We start from the raw sequence: 27,934 nt of genomic DNA, 5'->3' as shown, positions 1-27,934 counted from the left end.
GATCTGATAGGTAAAAATACTATTTTAATGTAAATATTAAGACCCAGTTTTAATACCCATTTTAAAATGAGGATTTCAGCACTCATAACCTCAGGCCATGACAAAACACACAGCTTCAACAGAAACACAAAACACACAGCTTCAACAGGAACACAAAACACACAGCTTCAACAGGAACACAAAACACACAGCTTCAACAGAAACACAAAACACACAGCTTCAACAGAAACACAAAACACACAGCTTCAACAGGAACACAAAACACACAGCTTCAACAGAAACACAAAACACACAGCTTCAACAGAAACACAAAACACACAGCTTCAACAGAAACACAAAACACACAGCTTCAACAGAAACACAAAACACACAGCTTCAACAGAGACACAAAACACACAGCTTCAACAGAGACACAAAACACACAGCTTCAACAGGAACACAAAACACACAGCTTCAACAGGAACACAAAACACACAGCTTCAACAGGAACACAAAACACACAGCTTCAACAGAAACACAAAACACACAGCTTCAACAGAAACACAAAACACACAGCTTCAACAGAGACACAAAACACACAGCTTCAACAGAGACACAAAACACACAGCTTCAACAGGGACACAAAACACACAGCTTCAACAGAGACACAAAACACACAGCTTCAACAGAGACACAAAACACACAGCTTCAACAGAGACACAAAACACACAGCTTCAACAGAAACACAAAACACACAGCTTCAACAGAGACACAAAACACACCTTCAACAGGGACACACAACACACAGCTTCAACAGAGACACAAAACACACAGCTTCAACAGAGACACAAAACACACAGCTTCAACAGAGACACAAAACACACAGCTTTAACAGGAACACAAAACACACAGCTTCAACAGAAACACAAAACACACAGCTTCAACAGAGACACAAAACACACAGCTTCAACAGGAACACAAAACACACAGCTTCAACAGGAACACAAAACACACAGCTTCAACAGAAACACAAAACACACAGCTTCAACAGAAACACAAAAGCTTTGACACATGCATAAACTAATTGGAGATAAAAACAACATTTTCACTAAGCAAGATGTTCTGATGAACATATTTTCAGAGTCAGTTTGACATTAAGAAATGAGCTGTACCAGTGATCAGATCAAGGCCAAGTAAGCACCATAGCAACATGAAGGCACCATTGTCCAGAATGTGGATAAAGTAAAGTCAGCAGAAAACCGGTAGAAACCAGTCATGATAAAAGCACGGAATCGCGTTCCATAACATACACAAATATTCAAACATGAAACATTCAGAACTTATGTTGCACATTAAGGATTGACAGTTAGCCATCGAATCAAATATATTTGATTCTCACCCAAACCAATTAGGATGACATAGAGGTGTAGACAGATGGCTTCAGACTGATAAAATTCTCTTTAAACATGATGGTTCACACGGCCATCTTTATTCCAGGATCATTCCATACTTTGACCTAACTATTCGCTATCTCTATTTTCATATTTTCACTTTTCCACTCTAACTCTTGAAGTAAATGCAAATAGATTCAGAACCTTCAAATGGTAGAGAACTACTTCCCACAACGTCCAAGGGAGGACGTGCTGTACTGGATGTCTCTGTTGATGATATATTGGGTGATCTTAGATCTTTGATTTATAGACAATTTGGACTGTCTAAAGTATCCAGAAAAATTGAATCAAAATGTGACACCCCTAAAGGACAGTGGTCCCTTGACAACATCAAAAAAGTTTTGGAAAAAAACCACACGATTGACCAAAAAGAAACGTATGAAATGGTCTTTTGCAGTAATGGCGCAGCTCCATAAGCAGCAAGAAACAGTCACAAACACAAAACACAATTGTGAACTTAAAACTGCCAAAGAAAAACTAGTGGCATTCATTGACCAATTGCGAGCTGGAAAATCTAAGCTCGAGAAATCTGATCAAACGGAAACACTATTGGCAGACTCAAAATGCAGAACTCAGCTATTACTATTACAAATTGATGAACTCCAAAAGAAAAATACTGACTCAGAATCCAAACTTCCACAGTTAATATCAGAAACTGATGGTCTTAAAAGTCAAAATTGCCAGTTACTTGAGGAAAAATGTATTTTGGAAAGTGACATGGATACCATGACATGTCATAACAAATTACTGACAGACAAATTAACAGCGTCACCAACAGGAAGAATTAAGATGTAGCAGTGATATCTAAACCAAATCCTACATTATTGCGAGCTTCTGCTGACATGAAAACAATGAATACACAGATCGAAGTTCCACAGGGAGAGTCTGGCCAAATGAACTATCTGTCCGTTCTGGGTTCAAGGACACTTTTACCCCAGAACAAACCGCTATCTTACTCTGAGACTGACCACGACATGCTGCTTGTCCCGATCCAAAAGCCTCTCATGGCAGCTTTAATAGACTGTGAGATTTTTAAACAAGAAAAGCCAGTTTGGTTGAGCAACGAGCCTAGTGGCAAACAAGGTGTAATACAACTTAACCCATTAAGCACCAAACAGCTTGGAGTTCAAGTGATAAAGACATCAGCCTGGGTTTTAAACCATTTAAAAGATGTATCATCAAAAACTCATTTTGTCATTGGTTTAAAACCAGAACTGTCGGCAGCTTTAAACTTGATCCTACGCAGACCTCAGTCCCAGTCCAAAACAGCAACTGCTAAAAATCGCACATCAATCATTGCTTCTCCTCCTCCGTTAACGACAAATCCGACCCCTGTACTCACTTCGAAAAAGAATTCCAGAAAAGATATGAGATTCCTTTCTCGTGTTGAAGATGGCCATTTGCAAATTTCAGATTTCATGATTACAAACTGGACTCCTACGATGAATGCCCACCTCGTGGCTACAGGGGTACGTCCCAAATCACGGATCGCTAAAAGGTTGCCAAGAACTGTTAACTTGGGACTTCCAGTTGCGGTGATGACGTGTTAAGCCGCACATTTGGGAGCTCCCAATTTTAACGGACTTTTGGGCTCTTTTTAGAGCCCCAAACGGTGCTTTCTTGACGTTTCCCGGTGGGGGAAGGAGTTGGGAGAAACATTCTCCGCAATTTATGTTTCAAAATCGAAGTGGAGCAAGGAGAAAAACGGCAGCAGCTCCCCAGAACAAAACGGGGGAAGGAATCCAAAATGGCGGCCGGCGGAGCACCCGAGGACTGGTGGAAGTGGGCGCAGGAGCAGCAAGCTGCTCTCTTGTGCTGTTTTGCGGAGCTGAAGGCTGAGTTGCTGAGCTCACTGAAGGAAACAACCAGCAAGCTGATGGAGACCCAGATGACCCAGGGTGCTGCCATCCAGGAGTTGCAGCAGCAGGCCGCTGAACGAGAGGAGGAGGCCGTGGTCCTCGTGGGTAAGGTGGAGGCGCATGAGGCACTCCATAAGAAGTGGCAAGACCGCTTTGAGGAGCTGGATCTCCGCATGAGGCGGAAGAATTTAAGGATCTTGGGCCTTGCGGAGGGTCTGGAGGGGTCAGATCTGCCGACCTACGTGGCCAGCATGTTGAATTCAATAGTGGGGGCAGGATCGTTCCCTCTGCCCCTGGAGCTGGAGGGAGCCCACAGAGTACTGGCCAGGAGGCCCAAGGAGAATGAACCCCCGCGCGCGGTGCTGGTGAGGTTCCACCGGTTCAGGGATCGGGAGTGTGTGCTGTGCTGGACCAAGAAGGTGAGGAGCAGCAAGTGGGAGAATTTGGTTGTGCGGATCTACCAGGACTGGAGTGCGGAGGTGGCTAAGCGGCGGGCCGGGTTTAACCGGACGAAGGAGGTGCTTCATAAGAAGCACGTAAAGTTTGGGATGTTGCAGCCTGCGCGCCTGTGGGTAACTTCTCTGGATCGGCACTACTATTTTGAGTCCCCGGAGGAGGCGTGGGCCTTTGTGCAGAAGGAGAAGCTGGACTCGAACTAGGGGTTGCGGGGTCGGTTGTATTGTAATTTTGACATGGTTTCTTTATGTGGGTTTTTCTCTGTTTTCTGGGGGGGGAGGTGGGGTATGGTCTGAGGTTTGTATTTTGCGGAGGATGTTGGGGGTTTGTTGTATTCTATATGGGGTTGGGGGATGGGATGGGGCTGGTATTTGGGAGCTGCGTCAGTAGGGTGGGGTGGGGCAGTGCGAAAGCACGGGCTTTCCTCTGGTTTCCCGTGTTGCGGGGCTGGAGGGGTGGAGCTGGCGGTGGGGGCGGGGCCTCTACTGGTTTTCTTTTCCCGCGCTGGAGCGGTGCCAAGGAGGAGTGGCAGGATGATCCCACGTCGGGAGGGGTCGAGTTTTGGCGGGAGTTGCCGGGGTCAGCAGAAGTCAGCTGACCCATGGAAGTACAATGGAGGGCGTGTCACGGCTAGGAGGGGTCCTAGCCTGGGGGGGAGGGGGGGAGGGGGGATACCGGGTTGCTGCTGGTAGGGTCAGGAAGGAGCCGGTGTGGGCCGGGGGGGTAGAGGAGAGGTGCTGTCGCCGTGGGGACTGGGTCGGGCGGGGTGTGCTGGCCTGGGGCGGGCAGTCGACGGGCTATGGCTAGTCGGCGGGGTAGGGGGGTGGGATGCCCTCTGATCCAGTTGGTCACCTGGAATGTGAGAGGACTGAATGGGCTGGTTAAGCAGGCTAGGGTATTTGCTCATTTGAAGGGGCTGAAGACGGATGTGGCGATGCTCCAGGAGACCCACCTGAAGGTGGCGGACCAGGTCCGTCTGAGGAAAGGGTGGGTAGGGCAGGTTTTCCACTCCGGGTTGGATGCGAAGAACCAGGGGGTGCCGATTCTGGTGGGGAAGAGGGTGTTGTTTGAGGCATCTGACGTGGTGGCGGATAAGGGGGGTAGGTTTGTTATGGTGAGGGGTAGGCTACAGGGAGAGAAGGTGGTATTAGTTAATGTGTATGCCCCAAATTGGGATGATGTGGGCTTTATGAGGCGTATGCTGGGACGTATCCCAGACCTGGAGGCAGGGGGCCTGATCATGGGGTGGTACTTCAATACGGTGCTGGATCCTTCACTGGATCGGTCCAGTTCAAGGACGGGTAGGAGGCCGGCGGCGGCCAAGGTGCTGAGGGGGTTTATGGACCAGATGGGAGGGGTGGACCCCTGGAGGTTTGGGAGGCCGAGGGCGCGGGAGTATTCTTTTTTCTCCCACGTCCATAGGGTTTATTCCAGAATAGACTTTTTCGTGGTGAGCAGGGAATTGATTTCGAGGGTGGAGGAGGCCGAGAATTCGGCCATTGCAATCTCCGACCACGCTCTGCATTGGATGGATTTGGAGATGGGGGAGGTACGGGACCAGCACCCGTTGTGGCATCTGGATGTGGGGTTGTTGGCGGAGGAGGAGGTGTGCAGGAGGGTCCGGGGAAGTATTGAGGGGTACCTCGAGGTTAACGATACGGGGGAGGTCCGGGTGGGGATGGTCTGGGAAGCCCTGAAGGCAGTGATTCGGGGGGAGCTGATATCCATCCGGGCACACAGGGATAGGACGGAGAGGAGGGAGAGGGAGAGACTGGTGGGGGAGCTCTTGGGGGTGGATAGGAGGTACGCGGAGGCACCAGAGGAGGGATTGCTGGGGGAGAGGCGTAGCCTACAAGCTAGGTTTGATTTGTTAACCACCAGAAAGGCGGAGGCACAGTGGAGGAAGGCACAAGGGGCAGTGTATGAACATGGTGAAAAGGCGAGTAGGATGCTGGCGCATCAGCTCCGCAAGTGGGATGCGGACAGGGAAATTGCTGGAGTGAGAGATAAGAGTGGGAATGTGGTGCGGAAGGGGGCAGAGGTGAATGAGGTCTTCAAGGACTTTTATGGGGAACTGTACCGGTCGGAGCCACCGGTGGAGAGGAGGGGAATGGAGAGTTTTCTCGACGGGCTATCTTTCCCGAAGGTGCAGGAGGAGCAGGTGGAGGGATTGGGGGCGCCGTTTGAGCTGGAGGAGCTGGTTAAGGGGATAGGGCAGATGCAGTCTGGGAAGGAGCCGGGGCCGGACAGGTTCCCGGTGGAGTTCTATAAAAAGTATGTGGACCTGGTGAGCCCCCTGTTGGTGCGGACGTTTAATGAGGCATGGGAGGGGGTGGCTTTGCCCCCGACGATGTCGCGGGCGCTGATTTCCTTAATCCTAAAGAGGGATAAGGACCCCCAGCAGTGTGGTTCGTACAGGCCCATATCTCTCCTTAATGTAGACGCCAAGTTGCTGGCAAAGATCCTGGCCACCAGGATTGAGGACTGTGTGCCAGGGGTGATACACGAGGACCAGACAGGTTTTGTTAAGCGAAGGCAGCTGAACACGAATGTACAGGTGTTGCTAAATGTCATTATGATGCCGGCGATTAAGGGGGAGGCGGAGATAGTGGTGGCGCTGGATGCGGAGAAGGCATTCGATAGAGTGGAGTGGGGATACCTATGGGAGGTGCTGGAGAGGTTTGGATTTGGAAAAGGGTTTATTAAGTGGGTGAGGCTACTGTATGAGGCTCCGATGGCGAGTGTAGTTACTAATGGGAGGAGGTCAGATTACTTCCGGCTCTACCGAGGGACCAGGCAGGGGTGCCCCCTGTCCCCCTTGTTGTTTGCACTGGCAACCGAACCTTTGGCGATGGCGTTGAGGGAGTCAGGAAGGTGGAGGGGTTTGATGCGGGGTGGGGAGGAACATCGGGTGTCGTTGTATGCAGATGACCTGTTACTGTATGTGGCGGACCCAGTGGGAGGAATGCCGAGGGTGATGGAGCTGTTGGCTGAGTTCGGGGCCTTTTCAGGCTATAAACTGAATCTGGGCAAGAGTGAGGTGTTTGTGGTGCACCCGGGGGATCAAGAGGAGGGAATTGGAAGGCTCCCGTGAGGGCAGGGAAGAGTTTCAGGTACCTGGGGGTGCAGGTGGCCAGGAGCTGGGGGACTCTTCACAAGCTCAATTTCACCAGGCTTGTGGAGCAGATGGAGGAGGAATTTAAAAGATGGGATATGCTGCCACTGTCGTTGGCGGGGAGGGTGCAGTCCGTCAAAATGACAGTGCTCCCGAGGTTCTTGTTCCTGTTTCAGTGCCTGCCCATCTTCATCCCCAGGGCCTTTTTCAGGAGGGTGACTAGTAGCATTTTGAGCTTTGTGTGGGCGCGTGGGACTCTGAGAGTGAAGAGGGTCTTTCTGGAGCGAGGTATTTGGGGGGGGGGGGGGGGGGGGGGGGGGGGGGGGGGGCTGGCGCTGCCCAAACTTTCGAGTTATTATTGGGCGGCCAATGTGTCAATGGTGCGTAAATGGGTGATGGAGGGGGGGGGGGGCGGCATGGAAAAGGATGGAGATGGCGTCCTGTGGAGGCACGATCCTGGGGGCCCTGGTAATGGCGCAGTTGCCGCTCCCTCCCACAAGGTATACCACTAGCCCGGTGGTTAATTAATTGGAAGAGAAATTCGGGCTCCCCCCAGGGAACACATTCAGGTACTTGAAGGTAAAGGCATTTGCTAGGCGGCAGGTGGAGGGATTTCCTTTGCTGCCCTCGTGGGGGGCAAGGGACAGGGTGCTTTCGGGGGTGTGGGTCGGGGATGGGAAGGTATCTGACATTTATAAGGTAATGCAGGAGGGGGAGGAGGCGTCAGTGGAGGAGCTGAAGGCGAAGTGGGAAGGGGAATTAGGGGAGCAGATCAAGGACGGGACTTGGGCGGATGCCTTGGAGAGGGTTAACTCTTCCTCTTCATGTGCGAGGCTTTGTCTTATTCAATTTAAGGTGCTGCATCGGGCTCACAAGTCCGGGACCCGGATGAGTAGGTTCTTTGGGGGCGAAGATAGGTGTGTCAGATGTTCGGGGAGTCCTGCGAACCATGCCCATATGTTCTGGGCATGCCCGGCACTGGAGGAATTTTGGAAGGGGGTAGCGAGGACGGTGTCGAGGGTGGTTGGATACAGGGTCAAACCGGGCTGGGGACTCGCGATCTTTGGGGTTGCGGCGGAGCCGGGAGTGCAGGAGGCGAAAGAGGCCGGTGTGCTGGCCTTTGCGTCCCTAGTAGCCCGGCGGAGGATCTTGCTACAATGGAAGGATGTGAGACCCCCAAGCGTGGAGACCTGGATCAATGACATGGCGGGATTTATTAAGCTGGAGAAGGTCAAATTCGCCCTGAGAGGATTGGTACAAGGGTTCTTTAGGCGGTGGCAACCCTTCCTCGACTTTCTGGCTCAGCGATAGGGTACTGGGACAGTAGCAGCAGCAACCCGGGGGGGGAGATGGGGAAAAAAGGGGGAGGGGGCGCTGACTATGTTTATTTAATTTTAATTTATTTTTAAGTTATCTTGTTGTTTACTGGGTTTGGGGGGGGTGGGGTGGGGGGGGGGGGTGTGTGTGATACATGCGTTGCTACGGTCTTGGGGGTGTTATACTTATTATGTTGTTTTATTGTTGCTTGCTATTGTTTGTTATATTTTCTGTAAAAAATTTCAATAAAAGTTTTTTTTTAATGTTTTCCGTAATAGTCATTTTCAGTTATTTGATTGGCTTTGTAAATGTTGTACCAGAACTGAATGAGAACACATTCCTTTACACATCTAAGGTATGTGCTAAAAATTTCAACATTTCCAATTGTTGGGTATGCATTGCAACTCCTACTAACTCAGGAGAAGGTATTCCCTTCTTAACTATCCCCTTTAATGCCTCAGAAACAGCAGAATCGTACATCTATCAGAGTGTCCCTCGCTCTGTAGTGGTCCGTTCTGGAGTATCTTCATGTGAAAAAGGAAGGTACAAGTTTTATTTAAAGACATTTATTAACTTATAGTAATCTGCAGGCTACCCACTGAACACCGTTTCAGGATGGCACCAACTTAAATATAACCCGAACAAAAATCCTCAATATATTAGCCTCCCAACTAATATTAAACAAAAATGATCAATATGCCTCATTAGTAATCACTCTAAAGGGATGAAAATGGGCAATAGTATTTGTACTCATTATTTGAATGTTAACACAGCTTATAAATGTACGCAAAATTTATTACAAAGAACTGAATGGTCCTCAACAATAGCAGGCATACGCAACATCACAAATAACAAAACATTCTCAGATCATTGGTACTTAGAAGATATTTACTTATACTCTGCTTAGAATGGAATTTATTTTGTTTGTAATGACAAAGCATATTCCTGGCTCCCAAAATACTGGTCAGGATCTTGCTATTTAGGATACATAGTACCTGCTATCTTCCTCATCTACCTTATGTTTCAGAACCAACCACTCGAAGAAATAAGCGTACTATAACCTTACGAGACGCAATTTATGCTAAAGTTATTCCTTTCTATTGGGAAGGGTGGCCAACGAATTGAATAAAATAACAACCATCATACAAAACGGAGGCGATTACACCAGCACTGCCCTAGATCAAATTTCTGACAAAATGCGAGCAATTTGAACCGTAGCATTACAAAATCGAATGGCACTTGATTTCGTGCTCGCCGAAAAAGTTGGCACCTGCGCCCTGATTGGTGCGGAGTGTTGCACTTTTATTCCAGATAACTCAAAGGAAGTTAAAGATCTGGCATCATACATACAAAAGGAAATCAAGAAACTTGATTCACCCCCACATATCTCTAACTGGGAGAAACTTTGTGGGTGGTTGGGACCCACTGGAATGTCCACAGTAAGAATAATCTTTTTCTCCTGTGTAGCAGGATTCATCATTTACATAACATACCAGTGTATCAAGTGCATTAAACAACTATTCACTAAATGCAAGGGCCCAACAGTCATTATGATTCACACTAACCCCACTGCACCACCATTAGATGAAATAGAACTGCAATATTATTGTTGAAATGTTACTGATCAATCAATTATTTGACTGTATTATTAACATATTGCAAATAGATTAATACTGAATCAGGAGAATCAAATTCGATTAATTAATTAATTGTTATTTTATAATAATGATTCTTTAAGAATTATAACAATTTTTGCTGTAATGCAAAGCTTGCCCACTCTATTGTTGAAAACTGCAATGACAATATGAATGAGTTCTTCTTCACGCTTTTACCTATCCTATCGCATTTACTATTTTGTGTTATATTATTGTGATATATCTCACTTCATCTTTCGAATTATCAAAGGGCAGACTGATAGTAATGATGACTAAAGTTAGCAGAAAACTAGTGGAAACAAGTCTTGATAAAAGCACAGAATCGCATTCCATAACATACACAAACATGAAACATTCAGAACTTATGTTGCACATTAATGAAATGAAATGAAAATCGCTTATTGTCACGAGTAGGCTTCAAATGAAGTTACTGTGAAAAGCCCCTCGTCGCCACATTCCGGCGCCTGTTCGGGGAGGCTGTTATGGGAATTGACCGTGCTGCTGGCCTGCTCCAAATGTGGCCTGACCAAGGTTTTGTACAGCTGCATCGTCACCTCACGGCTCTTAAATTCAATCCCTCTGCTAATGAATGCTAGCACACCATAGGCCTTCTTCACAGCTCTATCCACTTGAGTATCAACTTTCAAAGATCTATGAACATAGACCCCAAGATCTCTCTGCTCCTCCACATTGCCAAGAACCCTACCGTAAACCCTGTATTCCGCATTCATGTTTGTCCTTCCAAAATGGACAACCTCACACTTTTCAGGGTTAAACTCCATCTGCCACTTCTCAGCACAGCTCTGCATCCTATCTATGTCTCTTTGAAGCCGACAACAGCCCTCCTCACTATCCACAACTCCACCAATCTTCGTATCATCTGCAAATTTACTGACCCACCCTTCAACTCCCTCATCCAAGTCGTTAATGAAAATCACAAGCAGCAGGGGATCATCCTATACTTTGACCTAACTATTCGCTATCTCTATTTTCATATTTTCATTTTTCCACTCTAACTCTTGAAGTAAATGCAAGCTGTTCTGCATTAAGCAAGAAGCCATTTCTGTATTATTTTGAAAGTTAAATTGTTTATAAGTTACTTCTCTTTAAGTCCTTTGCTATCCGGACTTTATTGAGAATAGATTTAGGTTTCTCTCAATTATAATCAAGTAGAGGCAATAAAAGATTCTTATTTGCATCTGAGACGTTTAACTCAAATTTCTACTGAGTTTTAGTGTTGCAAGACTTCACCTAGATCCACATGGTAGATCTCTTCAAAGCCAATCAGTTCAAAGGCAAATAGGGGTTGGTGACAAATGTTGGCCGAGCCAACGTCACCCACAGCCCATGAAAAAGAAAAGAAACCTGCCCCAAACATGACCCAAAAGCAATCCCAACAAGGTTTTCTTTTCAGGCTTTTCACGCATGACATTCCCCACCCACCACTTGATGAATACTAGTGACACCACCTTCAACACCATAATCCCAGCAAAGCTCATATCAAAGCTCCAAAACCTAGGACTTGGCTCCTCCCTCTGCAACTGTATCCTCAATTCTCTAACCCACGCAATCATTAAGGATAAACAGCAATACCTGTTCCACGATAGTCCTCAATTCCGGGGCCCCGCAAGGCTGCATACTTAGCCCCCTACTGGACTCCATATACACACACTACTGCATGGCAAAATTTGGCTCCAACTCCATCTACATGTTTGCTAATGACATGACCGTAGTGGATCGGATCTCGAACAACAATGAGTCAGAGTACAAGAGGGAGATAGAGAACCTAATGGAGTGGTACAGCACAACAGTCTATCCCTCAATGCCAGCAAAACTAAAGAGCTGGTCATTGACTTCAGGAAGCAAAGTATCGTCCACACCCCTGTCAGCATCAATGGTCCCGAGGGGGAGATGGTTGACAGCTTCAAATTCCTAAGTGTGCACATCACCAACAACCTGTCCTGGTCCACCCACGTCGACACTACCACCAAGAAAACACAACACCGCCTAGACTTCCTCAGGATACTAAGGAAGTTCAGCATGCCCACATTGACTTTTACCAACATTTACAGGGGCACCATAGAAAGCATCCTATCTGTCTGCATCACAGCCTGGTATGGCAACTGCTCGGTGCAAGACCGCACAAAACTACAGAGTTCATCAAAGGGCGGCACGGTGGCACAGTGGTTAGCACTGTTGCTTCACAGCTCCAGGGTCCCAGGTTCCATTCCCCGCTTGGGTCACTGTCTGTGTGGCGTCTGCACGTTCTTCCCGTGTCTGCGTGGATTTCCTCCGGGTGCTCCGATTTCCTCCCACAGTCCAAAGATGTGCTGGTTAGGTGGATTGGCCATGCTAAATTGCCCTTAGTGTCCAAAAAGGTTAGGTGGGGTTATGGAGATAGGATGGAGGCATGGGCGTAAATAGGGTACTCTTTCCAAGGGCCGGTGCAGATTCGATGGGACGAATGGCCTCCTTCTGCACTGTAACCTCAATGATAATCATACTTGATGAACCCGCCTCCCATTCATTGACTCTGTCTACACTTCCCACTGCCTTGGGAAATTAGGCAGCATAATCAAAGACCCTTCCCACCCAGCTTACTCACTCTTCCAACCTCTTCCATCGGGCAGGAGATACAAAAGTCTGAGAACACGCACTAACAGATTCAAAAAGATTAGTTGCACAGTGTAGAATTCTGTGGTTCGAGATATCATAGTTTAGTTTAATAATTTATACCTTGTTGACATGGTTGAATCTTATTTAAGTAGTGTAAATAAATCAGTTTTGTTTATTAACTTAGCTTGATGGTTTTTGTCCAACACTACGTTCTCGAGACATCCTGATTTACAAAACAGAGAACATCACATATTCTATCAGCAGTGGAAGGGGTATTGGCATGTGGGGAGGTTGCCAAGTTATAACTGGAAATGTGCTGGTCCACAGAGCGCCCCAGCAGCAAGGGATGTCCCTGGTGAAGGCGCTCAAGTACAAGCGAGCCTGACCTGACATGCCTTCATTCCAGGAGCCTCGCCATTTTGGCTGGCCCATGTCCGTTGCAATCTGAGCAGTGACCGGTGCTACCAGTGGCACTGTTGAGTCATTGTATTCCTTCAGGGCTTCCAAAAATGGTCATGGCAGGATTGTCCCGTGGTTAGGTTTCCTCCGGATGCTCCGGTTTCCTCCCACAAGTCCCAAAAGACGTGCTGTTATGACATTCTGGATTTTCCCTCAGTGTACCTGAACAGTCACTGGAGTGTGGTGACTAGGGGTTTTTCACAGTAACTTCACTGCAGTGTTAATGTAAACCGACTTGTGACACGAGTAAAGATTATTATTATTTTAACCAGAACAGGGGGCGGGATTCTCCCCTACCCGGTGGGGCGGGATGGAGTGGCGTGAACCACTCCGGTGTCGGGCCTCCCCAAAGGTGCGGAAGTCTCTGCACCTTTAGGGAACAAGCCATAACATTGAGGGGCGAGGCCCGTGCCAGAGTGGTTGGCGCCCCTCTGGCCGGCGGGAACGGCCTTTGGCGCCACACCAGCCGGGGCCGAAGGCACTTCGCCGGCCGGTGGAATTCCACACATGCGCCAGAGTGTCAGCGGCTGCTGACGTCATCCCCGCGCCTGCACAGGGGAGGGGGTCACTTCCGCCTCCGCCTTGGTGAAGACTATGGCGAAGGCGGAAGGAAAAGAGTGCCCCCACGGCACAGACCCGCCCGCCGATCGGTGGGCCCCCGATTGCGGGCCAGGCCACCGTAGGGGCACCCCCCCAGGGCCAGGTCGCCCCGCGCCCCCCCCTAGGACCCCGGAACCCGCCCGCACCACCTGTCCCGGCGGTAAGGTAGGTGGTTTGATTCACGCCGGTGGGACCGCCATGACAGCAGCGGGACTTTGGCCCATCGCGGGCCGGAAAATCGCCGGGGGGGGGGGGGGGAGGCGCCGACAGGCCCGGCGCGAATGTCTGTGCTGGAGACTTCGGGAGACGGCGGAGGCGGGATTCACGCAGGCCCCCAGCGATTCTCCGACCCGGCGGGGGGTCGGAGAATCCCGACCAGGGTGACTGCCACATGTATTACATTCAGCCTATTGTTTTACAACCTGTGCGAAGTTTAACCAACAGAATCTGAATAAATGCTCTTACCCATCACCGTGCTGAATAATATTCTGGCCAAACAGGGTGTCATTGTTGTTTTGGAAGTGTGCCTTTATATTGGTGTCAATATTGAAGGTGTCTGATCCATTCAGGGCTGCAGTAAGCAGAAAAATAATAAATTAGGGAAGGAACAGTTAGCCTGGTAACACTGTAAAACACATCAGTGCTATATTGGAATGATAATCATGAATTAGTCATATATAGTGTGTTACATTTGAAAGAACCTAGCATGGACAAAAATTAGCAAGCAGGACCTCAGATATAGAAATCTCCAGATTGACAACACAAGTGATAACAGAAATAGAAGGATAAGGCAGCTGAATGTCTGGCTGCATAGATGGTGCAGGAGAGAGGGCTTTAGATTCCTGAGATATTGGGACTGGCTCTCGGGGAGATAACACCTGTAGAAGATGGATGGATTACACCTGAACAGAACATAAAAACTAAGAGCATGAGTAGGCAATTTAGCAAGAGCCTGCGATCATGGCTGATCTCCTCTCGGCCTCAACTCCACTTTCCTGCCCATTCTCCATAACCCTTCAACCAGCACAGTAGCACAGTGGTTAGCACTGTTGCTTCACAGCGCCAGGGACCCCGGTTCGATTCCTGGCTTGGGTCACTGTCTGTGCGGAGTCTGCATGTTCTCCCCGTGTCTTGGATTGGATTGGATTGGATTTGTTTATTGTCACGTGTACCGAGGTACAGTGAAAAGTATTTTTCTGCAAGCAGCTCAACAGATCATTCAGTACATGGGAAGAAAAGGGAATTAAACAGAATTCAAGAAAATACATGAGAATACATAATAGGGCACCACAATATATACAATGTACTACGTATACAATGTACAACATATACAATGTCTGTGTGGGTTTCCTTGGGTGCTCCGGTTTCCTCCCACAGTCCAAAGACGTACTGTTAGGTGACTTGGACATTCTGAATTCTCCCTCTGTGTACGCGAACAGGCGCTGGAGTGTGACGACCGGGGAATTTTCACTTCTTTGTGAAGTAATAATGCCAATCACTATGCTATCGTGCCGCCCTTTCTGTATGTCCTTCCTAAGCACTGAATAGCCCTCAATAGTTAGTTCCCATCCTTAGTCACCTTGGAGCCATGTCTCCATAATCCCAACTATATCATATCCCTACTATTTTCTCCCACCGGAACTGAATTGCAACTGATTTGCCCCCTGTAGTGGGAGTGCAAATCTGAAAGCAATTCACAATCCTTTGCCATGCAAATTTTTTGCATGGAGGGATTGTCTTGTGAATCCTGCTATCAGGCCGCCATTTTGAGCGGGTGGCCTGATAGAGAGGTCGGCAGCTGAGCCACACTCCCCATGCAATTCAGGCCCCCCTGGTTTTTCTGGGACAGCACCCCCCCACAATACAAGGGTGACTTGGGACCCCACCAGGACCCCAATGAGAGAGACCCCCCCCCACCAGAGAGACCACATTACAGAAGCCACGACCAGAAACTCCCAATTACAGGAACCCCCACCGGAGATGCCCCCCCCCCCCCCCGTTACAGAGACTCCCACCAAAACCCACCCCCCCAATAGAGAGACCCCTGCCTGGAAGCCCCCATAAGAGAAACCCATGTCTGGAATCTCGAGAGAAGTCCACACAGAGGCAGTGAAAAAAAAATCACCACTGTAAAACTCGCCTGTGCACCTACTGGCTCAGGTAAAGGAAGCAGCATCTTCGGCAGTCAGCTATGAACTAAACTCAATGTTTATTAATATGTAGCTATGATTGACAGCTCCTGGTCCACATCAAAGACTAACAACTGTACTTTCTATAGGGGAAAAGAGGAAATGGGTGCATTTAAATCACTTAACTGGTTTGTTCCACAGCTGACTACTTGAAAGTCACTCGGTCATAAAGGGAGATGAATTAAACAATGCAGTCAGCTGGGTGTGTGTGAAAGCTGTCAATCACTGCCTAGTTAAAGCAATTTCACAGAGATATGAATCAAAGGCTTGCAGATCAAAGAGTTGAGGGTGTTTGAACCCATCTGACTGGTTTTCTCTCTCCAAGAATTTACAGGTGCTGCTTCCTCTGGGCACTGATCCTGTTTTTTGCCCAATGCTGGATTCTCCACTGCATCAGGAACTCTGCTCGTGGCGGTGGGCAGCAGAGAATCCTGCGCAGGATTCTTCGGTCTCAATTGCTTTCTATGGTCGCGAATTCCACAGACCAACAACTATCTGTGCGAAGGAACTTCTCATCTCTGTCCTAAATGGTCTACGCCATATCTTCAGACTGTGACCCCTGGTTCTGGACACCCCCACCATTGGGAACATCCTTCTTGCATCTATCTATGGGGCGGTATGGTAGCCAACAGTAGTTAGCACTGTTGCTTCACACTGCTAGGGACCCAGGTTCGATTCCCAGCTTGGGTCACTGTCTGTGTGGTGTCTGCACGTTTTCCCCGTGTCTGCGTGGGTTTTCTCTGGGTGATTCGGTTTCCTCCCACAAGTTCCAAAATACGTGCTTGTTCGGTGAATGGACATTCTAAATTCTCCTTCAGTGCACCTGAACAGGAGCCGGAGTGTGGCGACTAGGGGATTTTCACAGTAACCTCATTTCAGTGTTAATATAAGCCTACTTGTGACACTAATAAAGATTATAGATTATTATTATCCTGTCCAGTCCAGTTAAAATTTTATAAGTTCTATGAGATGTAACCACCGAAAAGTTACAGCACAGAAGGAGGCCATTAGGCCCATCTTGTCCATACCAGCCCAAAGACACCCAGGTGTCCTTTCTAATCCCACCTTCCTGCACCTGGTCCATAGCCCTGTAGCTTGGAGCACTAAAGGTACAGATCCAGGTACTTTTTAAAAGAGTTTAGGGTCTCTGCCTCCACCACCAACTCGGGCAGCGAATTCCAGACTCCCACTACCCTCTGTGTAAAAAAAGTTCTTCCTCACGTCCCCTCTACACTTTCTGCCACTTATCTTAAATCTATGTCCCTGGTTCTAGAATTCTCCACTAAGGGAAACAATTTTATCCCATCCACCCTATCTCTTCCCCTCATAATTCCCCGACCAGAACTGCACACAATATTCCAGATGTGGCCTCACCAGTGTTTTATACAATTCTAACATTGAATCCTTTCATATTCTAAACCTCTGCCAATGAAGGAGAGCATTCCATATGAAATTAAAATTAAATGAAAATCGCTTATTGTCACAAGTAGGCTTCAAATGAAGTTACTGTGAAAAGCCCCTAGTCGCCACATTCCGGCGCCTGTTTGGGGAGGCTGGTACGAGAATTGAACTGTGCTGCTTGCCTGCCTTGGTCTGCTTTCAAAGCCAGCGATTTAGCCCTGTGCTAAACCAGCCCCTGCTTTCTTAACAATATTGTCTACTTGAACTGCTGCTTTTGGGGACCTGTGTACTTATACGCCCAGATCCCTCACTTCATCTACTCCTTTTACTATATTCCTATTTATTGTTTGCTCCCTACAACTGTTCGACCTCCCTAAATGCATGACCTCCCTGCTCTGTGTTAAATTCCATCTGCTACTTTATCACCCACTCTACCAATCCATCTATATCATTCTGGAGATTGTAGCTATCCTCTACACTGTCCACCACTCGGCCAATCTTTGTGTCATCTGCAAATTTCCCAAGCATGCTCCCCACATTCACATCCAGATCATTAATATACCGCACGAACAGTAAGGGTCCCAACACCGTGCCCTATGGAACACCACTTGAAACAACTTTCCATTCGCAAGGGCAGCCATTGACCATTACCCTTTGTTTCCTGTTACTAAGCCAATTTTTTGTCCAGTTTGCCACATTGCCCTATCTCCCATAGGCTTTCACTTTCTTGACAAATCTTCCTCATGGGACCTTGTCAAATGTCTTACTAAAATCCATGTACACCACATCCACTGCACTACCTTCTGTTATGGGCCAAGGTTTAGAGAACCCTAAAGTGTATCATGGAGTTCACCTGACCCACAACTTTTAATAGATTGTGGTGTGGGGAGCACACGGCCCACTCTACAGGTGTGGTACAGCAGAAATCGAAACGTATTTCTTAAAGCAAAACAATGTTTATTCTATGAACTCAAGTTAACCTTTTTAAAACATACAGTGAACATCTTAGCAACCATCAATTCAAATACAACCCCCAAAGAATACACCCTGCAGCAAACAGCCTAAAACGAAAGTAAAAATCTGGCAGACAGCCCAGCTCCACCCACTCTCTGACATCACTGGAGTAGTAAACACTCATTTCTTAAAGGTACATTTCTTAAACACCCATTTCTTAAAGGTACATTTCTTAAACACTTCTCACATGACACTTCATCAACCCTTCTTGTCACTTCCTCAAAGAATTCGATCTAATTTGCGAGGCAAGACCTTCCTTCAACAAAGCCATGCTGACTCTCCCTGACCTGTCCATGCCTTTCTATGTGACAGTTAATCCTATCTCTTAGGATTGATTCTACTAATTTTCCCACCACTGATATAAGACTAACTGGCCTATAATTGTTCAGCATTTCCTTCAATCCCTTTTTAAACAATGGTACCATGTTTTCATTTATCCAGTCCACCGGTACCTCCCCAGTGTCTCGTGAGCCTCTCTGACCTCCTTCAGTAGCTTCGGATACAATCTTTATGCCTACCGTACATTTTCTTTTTCTGTTTAATCTTCCCTTGTATTCCTCTAGACAACCAGTGGGGTGGGGTAGGTCTAGATTTATCAGTGCCACTCTTACTTTTGGTGGGGACATGTCTATTTTGTACATTTAGGATCTCTCCTTTTAGTGCTTCCCACTAGTTTTCTACAGATGTATCCTCTGGTACTGCTGGCCAGTCCACCTCAGCCAAGTCCCTTGTCATTTCTGCAAAATTTGCCTTCCCCCAGTTCAAAACTTTTCCTCCTGCTTCCTCTCTGTCCTTTTCCATGCTAATACTGAAACTAACTGAATTGTGATCACTATCCCCGATATGGTCACCAACTGTCACTTCACCCACTTGCCCTTCTTCTTTGGTTCTGTCTTTACAAAAGAGCAGACAAATAACCTCTCAGAAATGTTAGGGAACCAAGGGTCTTGTAAGAGGGCAGAATTGAAGGAAATCAGTATTAGCAGAGAAATTTTATTGGGGAAATTAATGGGATTAAAGACTGACAAATCACTAGGGCCTGATAATCTACATCCCAGAGTATTAAAGGAAGAGACCCTGGAGATATTGGAAGCATTAGCGGTCATCTTCCAAGATTCTATAGACTCTAATGCATAGAACATAGAACATAGAACGATACAGCGCAGTACAGGCCCTTCGGCCCTCGATGTTGCACCGACATGGGAAGTCAAAAACTAAAGGCCATCTAACCTACACTATGCCATTATCATCCATATGCTTATCCAATAAACTTTTAAATGCCCTCAATGTTGGCGAGTTCACTACCGTTGCAGGTAGGGCATTCCACGGCCTCACCACTCTTTGCGTAAAAAACCTACCTCTGACGTCTGTCCTATATCTATTACCCCTCAATTTAAGGCTATGTCCCCTCGTGCTAGCCACCTCCAGTGAGAAGGCTCTCACTGTCCACCCTATCTAACCCTCTGATCATTTTGTATGCCTCTATTAAGTCACCTCTTAACCTTCTTCTCTCTAACGAAAACAACCTCAAGTCCATCAGCCTTTCCTCATAAGATTTTCCCTCCATACCAGGCAACATCCTGGTAAATCTCCTCTGCACCCGTTCCAAAGCTTCCACGTCCTTCCTATAATGAGGCGACCAGAACTGTACGCAATACTCCAAACGCGGCCGTACCAGAGTTTTGTACAGCTGCAACATGACCTCATGGCTCCGGAACTCAATCCCTCTACCAATAAAGGCCAACACACCATCGGCCTTCTTCACAACCCTATCAACCTGGGTGGCAACTTTCAGAGATCTATGTACATGGACACCGAGATCCCTCTGCTCATCCACACTGCTAAGAATTTTACCATTAGCCAAATATTCCGCATTCCTGTTATTCTTTCCAAAGTGAATCACTTCACACTTCTCTACATTAAAGTCCATTTGCCACCTCTCAGCCCAGCTCTGCAGCTTATCTATGTCCCTCTGTAACCTGCAACATCCTTCCACACTGTCTACAACTCCACCGACTTTAGTGTCGTCTGCAAATTTACTCACCCAACCTTCTGTGCCCTCCTCTATGTCATTTATAAAAATGACAAACAGCAACGGCCCCAGAACAGATCCTTGTGGTACGCCACTCGTAACTGAACTCCATTCTGAACATTTGCCATCAACCACCACCCTCTGTCTTCTTTCAACTAGCCAATTTCTGATCCACATCTCTAAATCACCCTCAATCCCCAGCCTCCGTATTTTCTGCAATAGCCGACCGTGGGGAACCTTATCAAATTCTTTACTGAAATCCATATACACCACATCAACTGCTCTACCCTCGTCTACCTGTTCAGTCACCTTCTCAAAGAACTCGATAAGGTTTGTGAGGCATGACCTACCCTTCACAAAACCATGCTGACTATCCCTAATCATATTATTCCTATCTAGATGATTATAAATCGTATCTCTTATAATCCTCTCCAAGACTTTACCCACAACAGACGTGAGGCTCACCGGCCTATAGTTACCGGGGTTATCTCTACTCCCCTTCTTGAACAAAGGGACCACATTTGCTATCCTCCAGTCCTCTGGCACTATTCCTGTAGCCAATGATGACCTAAAAATCAAAGTCAAAGGCTCAGCAATCTCTTCCCTGGCTTCCCAGAGAATCCTAGGATAAATCCCATCCGGCCCCGGGGACTTATCTATTTTCACCTTGTCCAGAATTGCCAACACTTCTTCCCTACGCACCTCAATGCCATCTATTCTAATAGCCTGGGTCTCAGCATTCTCCTCCACAATATTATCTTTTTCCTGAGTGAATACTGACGAAAAGTATTCATTTAGTATCTCGCTTATCTCCTCAGCCTCCACACACAACTTCCCACCACTGTCCTTGACTGGCCCTACTCTTACCCTAGTCATTCTTTTATTCCTGACATACCTATAGAAAGCTTTTGGGTTTTCTTTGATCCTACCTGCCAAAGACTTCTCATGTCCCCTCCTTGCTCGTCTTAGCTCTCTCTTTAGATCCTTCCTCGCTTCCTTGTAACTATCAAGCGCCCCAACTGAAACTTCACGCCTCATCTTCACATAGGCCTCCTTCTTCCTCTTAACAAGAGATTCCACTTCTTTGGTAAACCACGGTTCCCTCGCTCGACCCCTTCCTCCCTGCCTGACTGGTACGTACTTATCAAGAACATGCAATAGCTGTTCCTTGAATAAGCTCCACATATCCAGTGTGCCCAACCCTTGCAGCCTACTTCTCCAACCTACACATCCTAAGTCATGTCTAATGGCATCATAATTGCCCTTCCCCCAGCTATAACTCTTGCCCTGCGGGGTATACTTATCCCTTTCCATCACTAACGTAAAGGTCACCGAATTGTGGTCACTGTTTCCAAAGTGCTCACCTACCTCCAGATCTAACACCTGGCCTGGTTCATTACCCAAAACCAAATCCAATGTGGCCTCGCCTCTTGTTGGCCTGTCAACATATTGTGTCAGGAAACCCTCCTGCACACATTGTACAAAGAACGACCCATCTAATGTACTCGAACTATATCTTTTCCAGTCAATATTTGGAAAGTTAAAGTCTCCCATAACAACTACCCTGTTACTTTCGCTCTTTTCCAGAATCATCTTCGCCATCCTTTCCTCTACATCCCTAGAACTATTAGGTGGCCTATAGAAAACTCCCAACAGGGTGACCTCTCCTTTCCTGTTTCTAACCTCAGCCCATACTACCTTGGAAGAAGAGTCCCCATCTAGCATCCTTTCCGCCACCGTAATACTGTCCTTGACTAGCAGTGCCACACCTCCCCCTCTTTTGCCCCCTTCTCTGAGCTTACTAAAACACCTAAACCCCGGAACCTGCAACAACCATTCCTGTCCCTGCTCTATCCATGTCTCTGAAATGGCCACAACATCGAAGTCCCAGGTACCAACCCATGCTGCCAGTTCCCCTACCTTATTTAATGCAGTTCCTACTAATTGGAGGATGGCTAATATAACCCCACTATTTAAAAAGGGAGGTAAGGAAAAAAGGGAGAATTACAGACCAGTTAGCCTGACATTAATAATGGGGAAGATGCTGGAATCAAAGGACGTGATAACAGAATATTTGGAAAACATTAAACATGATTGGAGAAAGCCAGCATCGGTTTATGAAAGGCAAATCATGTTTAACAAATCTACTGGAGTTTTCTGAGAATGTACTAGTAGAATAGATAAGGGAGAACTAGTGGATGTGGTGTATTTGGACTTTCAGAAGGCTTTTGATAAGGTTCCTCAGAAGAATTTTGCGGGTAAAATTAAAGCACATGGGATAGGGCAGTGTTCTTCAAAGTCGGGGGGGCGACCCGCGGGTGGTTCGCTGGCGGGAGTCGGGAGGGTCGCGGAGCCATTGTCCACAGCGCTCCCGGTCGCACAAATCCCCATGCAGCAGCCGGCTTTTCATAACGCTGGCTACAAGCGGCCGGGAACATGTCAAAAAAAAATTTGGCAGCAATGCGCATGCACGCACGATGATGTTTTTTTTCAAGTTTTGGGAGGGTTTTATTCATTTTTTCATTTATTTTATTCATTTTCTTTTTTTTACAAGTTCGGGGGTGTTTTATTCATTTTTTTCATTTATTTTATTCATTTTCTTTTTTTTACAAGTTCGGTGGGGGGGGGTTATTCATTTTTTTCATTTATTTTACTCATTTTATTTTATTTTTGTTTACAAGTTCGGGGGGGGGGTTATTTCATAAAATTTTAAAGGAAAAAAATTCAGAACTTTGGACAGATGGAGACTCCATACTTTCCGACACTGGAAGGCTTAACCTTCATCCAACAAGTTCCATTGGAGTAGCGTGTACGAGGGCCAAAAGGATCCAAACCATTTCCTCCATTTTTGTCAACAGCAAACAAGATAAGAGAAAATGGTGGGTCGTTCAGGTTGGCCGACATGGGTCGCGAAGGTAGGCCGGCGTGGGTCGCGAAGGTCGGCCAGCGTGGGTCACGAATGTGGGCCGGGTTGGGTCCCAAAGGTTGGGCGGTTGGTAAAAATGGGTCCCTGGAAAAAAAGTTTGAAGAACACTGGGATAGGGGGTAATGCATTGGCATGGATCGAAAACTGGTTGACAGAAAGGATACAGAGAGTGGGAATAAATGGATCTTTTTCCAAATGGCAGGCAGTGACTTGGGCCCCAGCTGTTCATGATATCTATAAATGGCCTGGATGAGGGAATGAAATGTAACATTTGTTGATGGCACAAAACAGGACGGAATTGTGAGTTGTAAGGAGGCTGCAAGGAGGCGTCAAGGTGATGTGTCATGGGAGTGTCCCTTCAAGAAAAGTTTTGTCTTATAACATGGCTTCAGTGATGTCATTGTGTGGGTGGAGCTGGGCTGCGGCTCTGAGTTTTACTTTTGTTTTGGTTTGGGCTGTTTTGTGGCTCTGAGTTTTTTGCTTTTGTTTTCACATTTGGCTGCTGGATTCAGACTGTCCTCTCTCTCGCTCTGCATTTTAAAAGCTGTTTCCAAGCTACTTGATAACTTGAAAATAAATAATTGTTTTCTGGAAGAAATTCAAACCTGCTGTTTTGGAAAGGACACAAGAGCATCTAAACCAGCTGTTGAGCGTTGTGTGCTGGGTCACACCTTTAAAAAGGGTTTTCTGGTTTTTGGGATCTTGTTATTAAATTGGAACAGTTTAAGGGGGAAATTTATTTAGGGTTAAAAATAGAGTACTGTAGCTGTGTGGGTATTTATGTTTTAGTTGATAAAACTGCTGACTGTGTGTGTTTATAAAAATGTTAACCAAATTAATAGAATAAAATTTGTTTTAGATTAAAAGTGCTTAAGGCCTCTGTCGAATAACATCTGAAAGGCAGGCCCTTGTGCTCCCCATAACCAAAATTAATAAACAGTTGTTGGTCAGGTGAACTCCGTGATATCCTTTGGAGTTTTATAAACCCTGGCCCATTGCAGATGGCAATGACTATGTCCAACAAGTGAGAATCTAACCATCTCCCCTTGACACTCAATGACATTATCATTACTGAATCCCCCATTATCAACATCCTGGATGTTGCCATTGACCAGAAAGGAAACTGGACCAGCCATATAAATGCTGTGGCTACAAGGGAGGTCAGAGGCTAGGACTTCTGCCGAGACTAGCTCACCTCCTGACTCCTCAAAGCCTGCACCATCTACAAGACACAAGGCAGGAGTGTAATGGAATTCTTTCCTCTTGCCTGGATGAATGCTCAAGAAGTTCAACACCGGGCACCATGGTGGCACAGTTGTTAGCACCACTGCCTCACAGCGCCGAGGTCCCAGGTTCGATCCCGGCTCTGGGTCACTGTGTGGAGTTTGCACATTCTCCCCGTGTCTGCGTGGGTTTTGTCCCCACAAACCAAAGATGTGCAGGGTAGGTGGATTGGCCACGCTAAATTGTCCCTTAATTGGAAAAAATGCGTTTGGTACTCTAAATTTAAAAAAAAAGAAGTTCAACACCATTCAGGACAAAGCAGCCTGCTTGATGGGCATCCCATCCACCACCTACAGCATTCAGTCCCTCCATCACTGACGCACATTGGCAGCAGCATCTACAAGATGCATTGCAGCAACTCACCAAGGCTCCTTCAACAGCATCATCCAAATCCATGAACCTTACTACCCAGAAGTACAAGGGCAGCAGATGCATGGAACAACACTCTCCAAGCCACAGACCACCCTGACTTAAAACTATATTGTAGTTCCTTCAGTGTCACTGGGTAAATATCCTGGAACTCCTTTCCTAACAGCACTGTACGTGTACTGTACTTCTGGCCCTGCCAATGGTGAGATCCTCTACCATGTGCAAACGGGAAACCCCATTGACAGCAGCAGGATTGGAAGATCCCAGCACCTATCAATGCTGGGCTGTATTGTCCAACCCAGTTATTTTTTCATCAAAGACTTTAACAGTCTTCTCACTGTAAAAACAAAGCTACCAAAAGCTTTCCATGTGTCTGAGAAACACATTTTTTTAAGCGTCTGACCTTGAGACTTGTTTATAGTTATAGAATATGAAAATCAGATTGGGAACAGTTTTCACCCGAGTTGAAATGGTGGATTTACGCCTGGTGGGCTCAATATTATAATTTCAGCACCTATATCATCAAAATGTTGGTTCCTAACAACCAATCTTGTTCCATGATTTCAGATTTAGGTTTCATACCAACATCATTACTGCTTCTTCCTTGAGTCTACGTTTTGCAATGGCATGCCCAGCTGTGGAAACTCTGTGGAGGGTATAGACTGCTATCAACATTTTCATCTATAGAATCAATGCCAATATATTCTTTTAATTTGCCTGACAGCTTTTCTGAAACATTTTTGTTGAAATCTCGTGATCTATCTATTCCCTCCCATGCTTTCTCCACCTCGATCTTGCAATCCCCATCCCTTTCATCAATCTTTCCCCTCCATCACAGAAAGAATCACTCCAGCCAAATTAACTTTGTTGTTGGGCTCTCCTTATCTTCCGCTATTTTTTGTTCCCCAACCACCCTGCTTCTGCTGCTGCCACAACCAACCACTGGCAGCCTTACATGGGTAACATATCCCAGTTCTCCACATTCCTCAAGTTCCTGCAATGTGTCAGGAACCACTAACAAAATACACCCCCTGATTGACACGTCCCTTAAACTGACCAATCAGATCAGGTCAGACAAAAACTGAATATTATTTCACTTACAGGGCGGTAGTAGCATCGTGTTCATATCACTGGACCAGTAATCCAATGACCCAGCGAATGATATGGGAACAGAGTTCAAATCCCATTACGGCAGCTGGTGGAATTTGAATTTAGTTAATAAATCTGGAATATAAAGCTCATTTCAGCAATGGTGATCTTGAAACCCATCTGGTTGACTAATATCCTCTCGGTAAGGAAATCTGCTATCCTTACTTGGTCTGGACTGCAGATGACTCCACATACAGAAATGTCGATGATGCTTAACTGCCCTCTGAAATGACCAAGCAATCTGCTCAGTTCAAGAGCAATTAGGAATGGACAACAAATGCTGGCCTTGTCGGTGATGCTCACTTCCAATGAAAGAATAAAGAATAAAAAGTGCAAGTTTTATCTGCTTTTGGAATTAGTAGATGTTTTCCTGTAAATATGTAACTATTAGATTGTTTGTCTATCACTTGTGTTATAAATTTTCTTTCTATTTTAAATACTAAATGAAAAGACGAACTGAAACGAGACTTTATGAAGGTTTGAAATTATGCAGTTCATTAAAGCAATCACAATAATTTGAAAGAAATAAAAATGCTGAAAACACTCAACAGATCATTAAGAATCTGTAGAGAAGCAGAGTTAATATTTCTGTTATCAATTCCACTTCACACAGATGCAGAGTCTCCAGCATTCTTTGTTTAATTCCAGATTTCCAGAATCTACAGTATTTTGCTATAATTCTTCTATAAAAAAGCAGAATTTGATGTTAGTTTATCTGAGCATCTTACTGAACATTTACCTGGAAAACAAGGCAAAGATAATTGGACAATAGCATTGCATACGAATGTTAGTAATGCCAACATAGCCAAAACAGAAGCAGAAGAAACAGAAGTAGTTATGTACCGGACAGGTAACGTGCTGGAAACTAGTATCTTTCAATCGCACATAGTTTAAGTGGCATAATTTATCTCGGGAAGACCTGAGACGATGCGGTCCTGGAGCCGGAGAAGCCACAGGGAGCGGAAACCACGGGGCAGACAGTCAGCCCACCGCTCCACCAGAGGTACATGACAACCCAGATCCCGCATCTTTCTCTTAAAACACTCAGAGTACCAGTGTATGCAGCTAAACTGCATTGCGGCTCACCCAAAGTTGCCCCATTAGGATAATATTTCAAGTAAACGGCAATTCCTTGGAAATGGAATTGGACAAGGGAGCCGCTGTCTCGATCACTGATAGGCAAACATTTGAGAAGATCAAATCAGGAATATAATGTCTGCAGTTAGAGGATACCGAAGCAAGATAGGCCACATATATGGGAGAGCCACTGACCATAGCGAGGACTACGATGACCCCAGTAGTCTACGGGCAGCAGTCCATAAGGCTACCACTGGTTATAGTGAAAGGTCATAGCCCCAGTTATCTGCAGCGTCGCTGCCTTGATTGGCAGCAAATTTTGCAGATGGGCTCAGGAGGCCTCTACAAGATTTTGGTGAAGTACCGCGAGGTTTTCTAGACCAGATTGGGGGAAATCAAAGAAGGCATGGTGAAAATTCATGTGACGCGCAACCTAAATATTTACAAGTTCACCCGGTTCCCTACGCACTACTACCAAATATTGAGGCGGAGCTCGGACAACTAGAAGACCTGGGATCAACAGTCTGTGCGGAATCTGCATGTTCTCCCCGTGTCTGCGTGGGTTTCCTCCGGGAGCTCTGGTTTCCTCCCACAGTCCAAAGATGTGCAGTTCAGGTGGATTGGCCAAGCTAAATTGCCCTTAGTATCCAAAGGGGTTGGTGGGGTTGCTGGGTTACGGGTATGGTGCGCTTGGGTGGGGTGTCTTTCCAAGGGCCGGTGCAGGCTCGATGGGCTGAATGGCCTCCTTCCGCACTGTAAATCCTATGTCTATGTCTATGGCTGACTTCATCTGGCCTGCTGACGCACTATGGCCCCGCCAACCACTCCTTGTCATGTGCAATGCCTCACCATACGGCATCAGTGCTGTTTTGTCATATCGGATGAACAATGATAGGGAGTGGCCTGTTACATTCGCCTTTAGAACACTGGCCCTGGCTGAGTGCAATTATGTGCAAATGGAGAAAGAAGGTCTGGTCGTTGTCTTT

General features: G+C 46.6%; 1 protein-coding gene across 1 annotated transcript in view; it reads right to left on the bottom strand.

Moving 5' to 3' along the window:
* LOC119974367 (integrin alpha-E-like) overlaps positions 1-27,934 on the bottom strand; it is a 406,093-nt gene that overhangs the window by 346,581 nt on the left and 31,578 nt on the right. Inside the window, 1 exon segment of the mRNA XM_038813139.1 lies at positions 13,973-14,078. Within this exon segment, the coding sequence (XP_038669067.1) occupies positions 13,973-14,078 (106 nt within the window).

The sequence above is a fragment of the Scyliorhinus canicula genome, chromosome 12 (genome assembly GCF_902713615.1).
Source record: "Scyliorhinus canicula chromosome 12, sScyCan1.1, whole genome shotgun sequence".
Taxonomy (NCBI): domain Eukaryota; kingdom Metazoa; phylum Chordata; class Chondrichthyes; order Carcharhiniformes; family Scyliorhinidae; genus Scyliorhinus; species Scyliorhinus canicula.
Note: the sequence above shows the minus strand (reverse complement) of the source record. Positions and strands in the feature narration are given on the sequence as shown.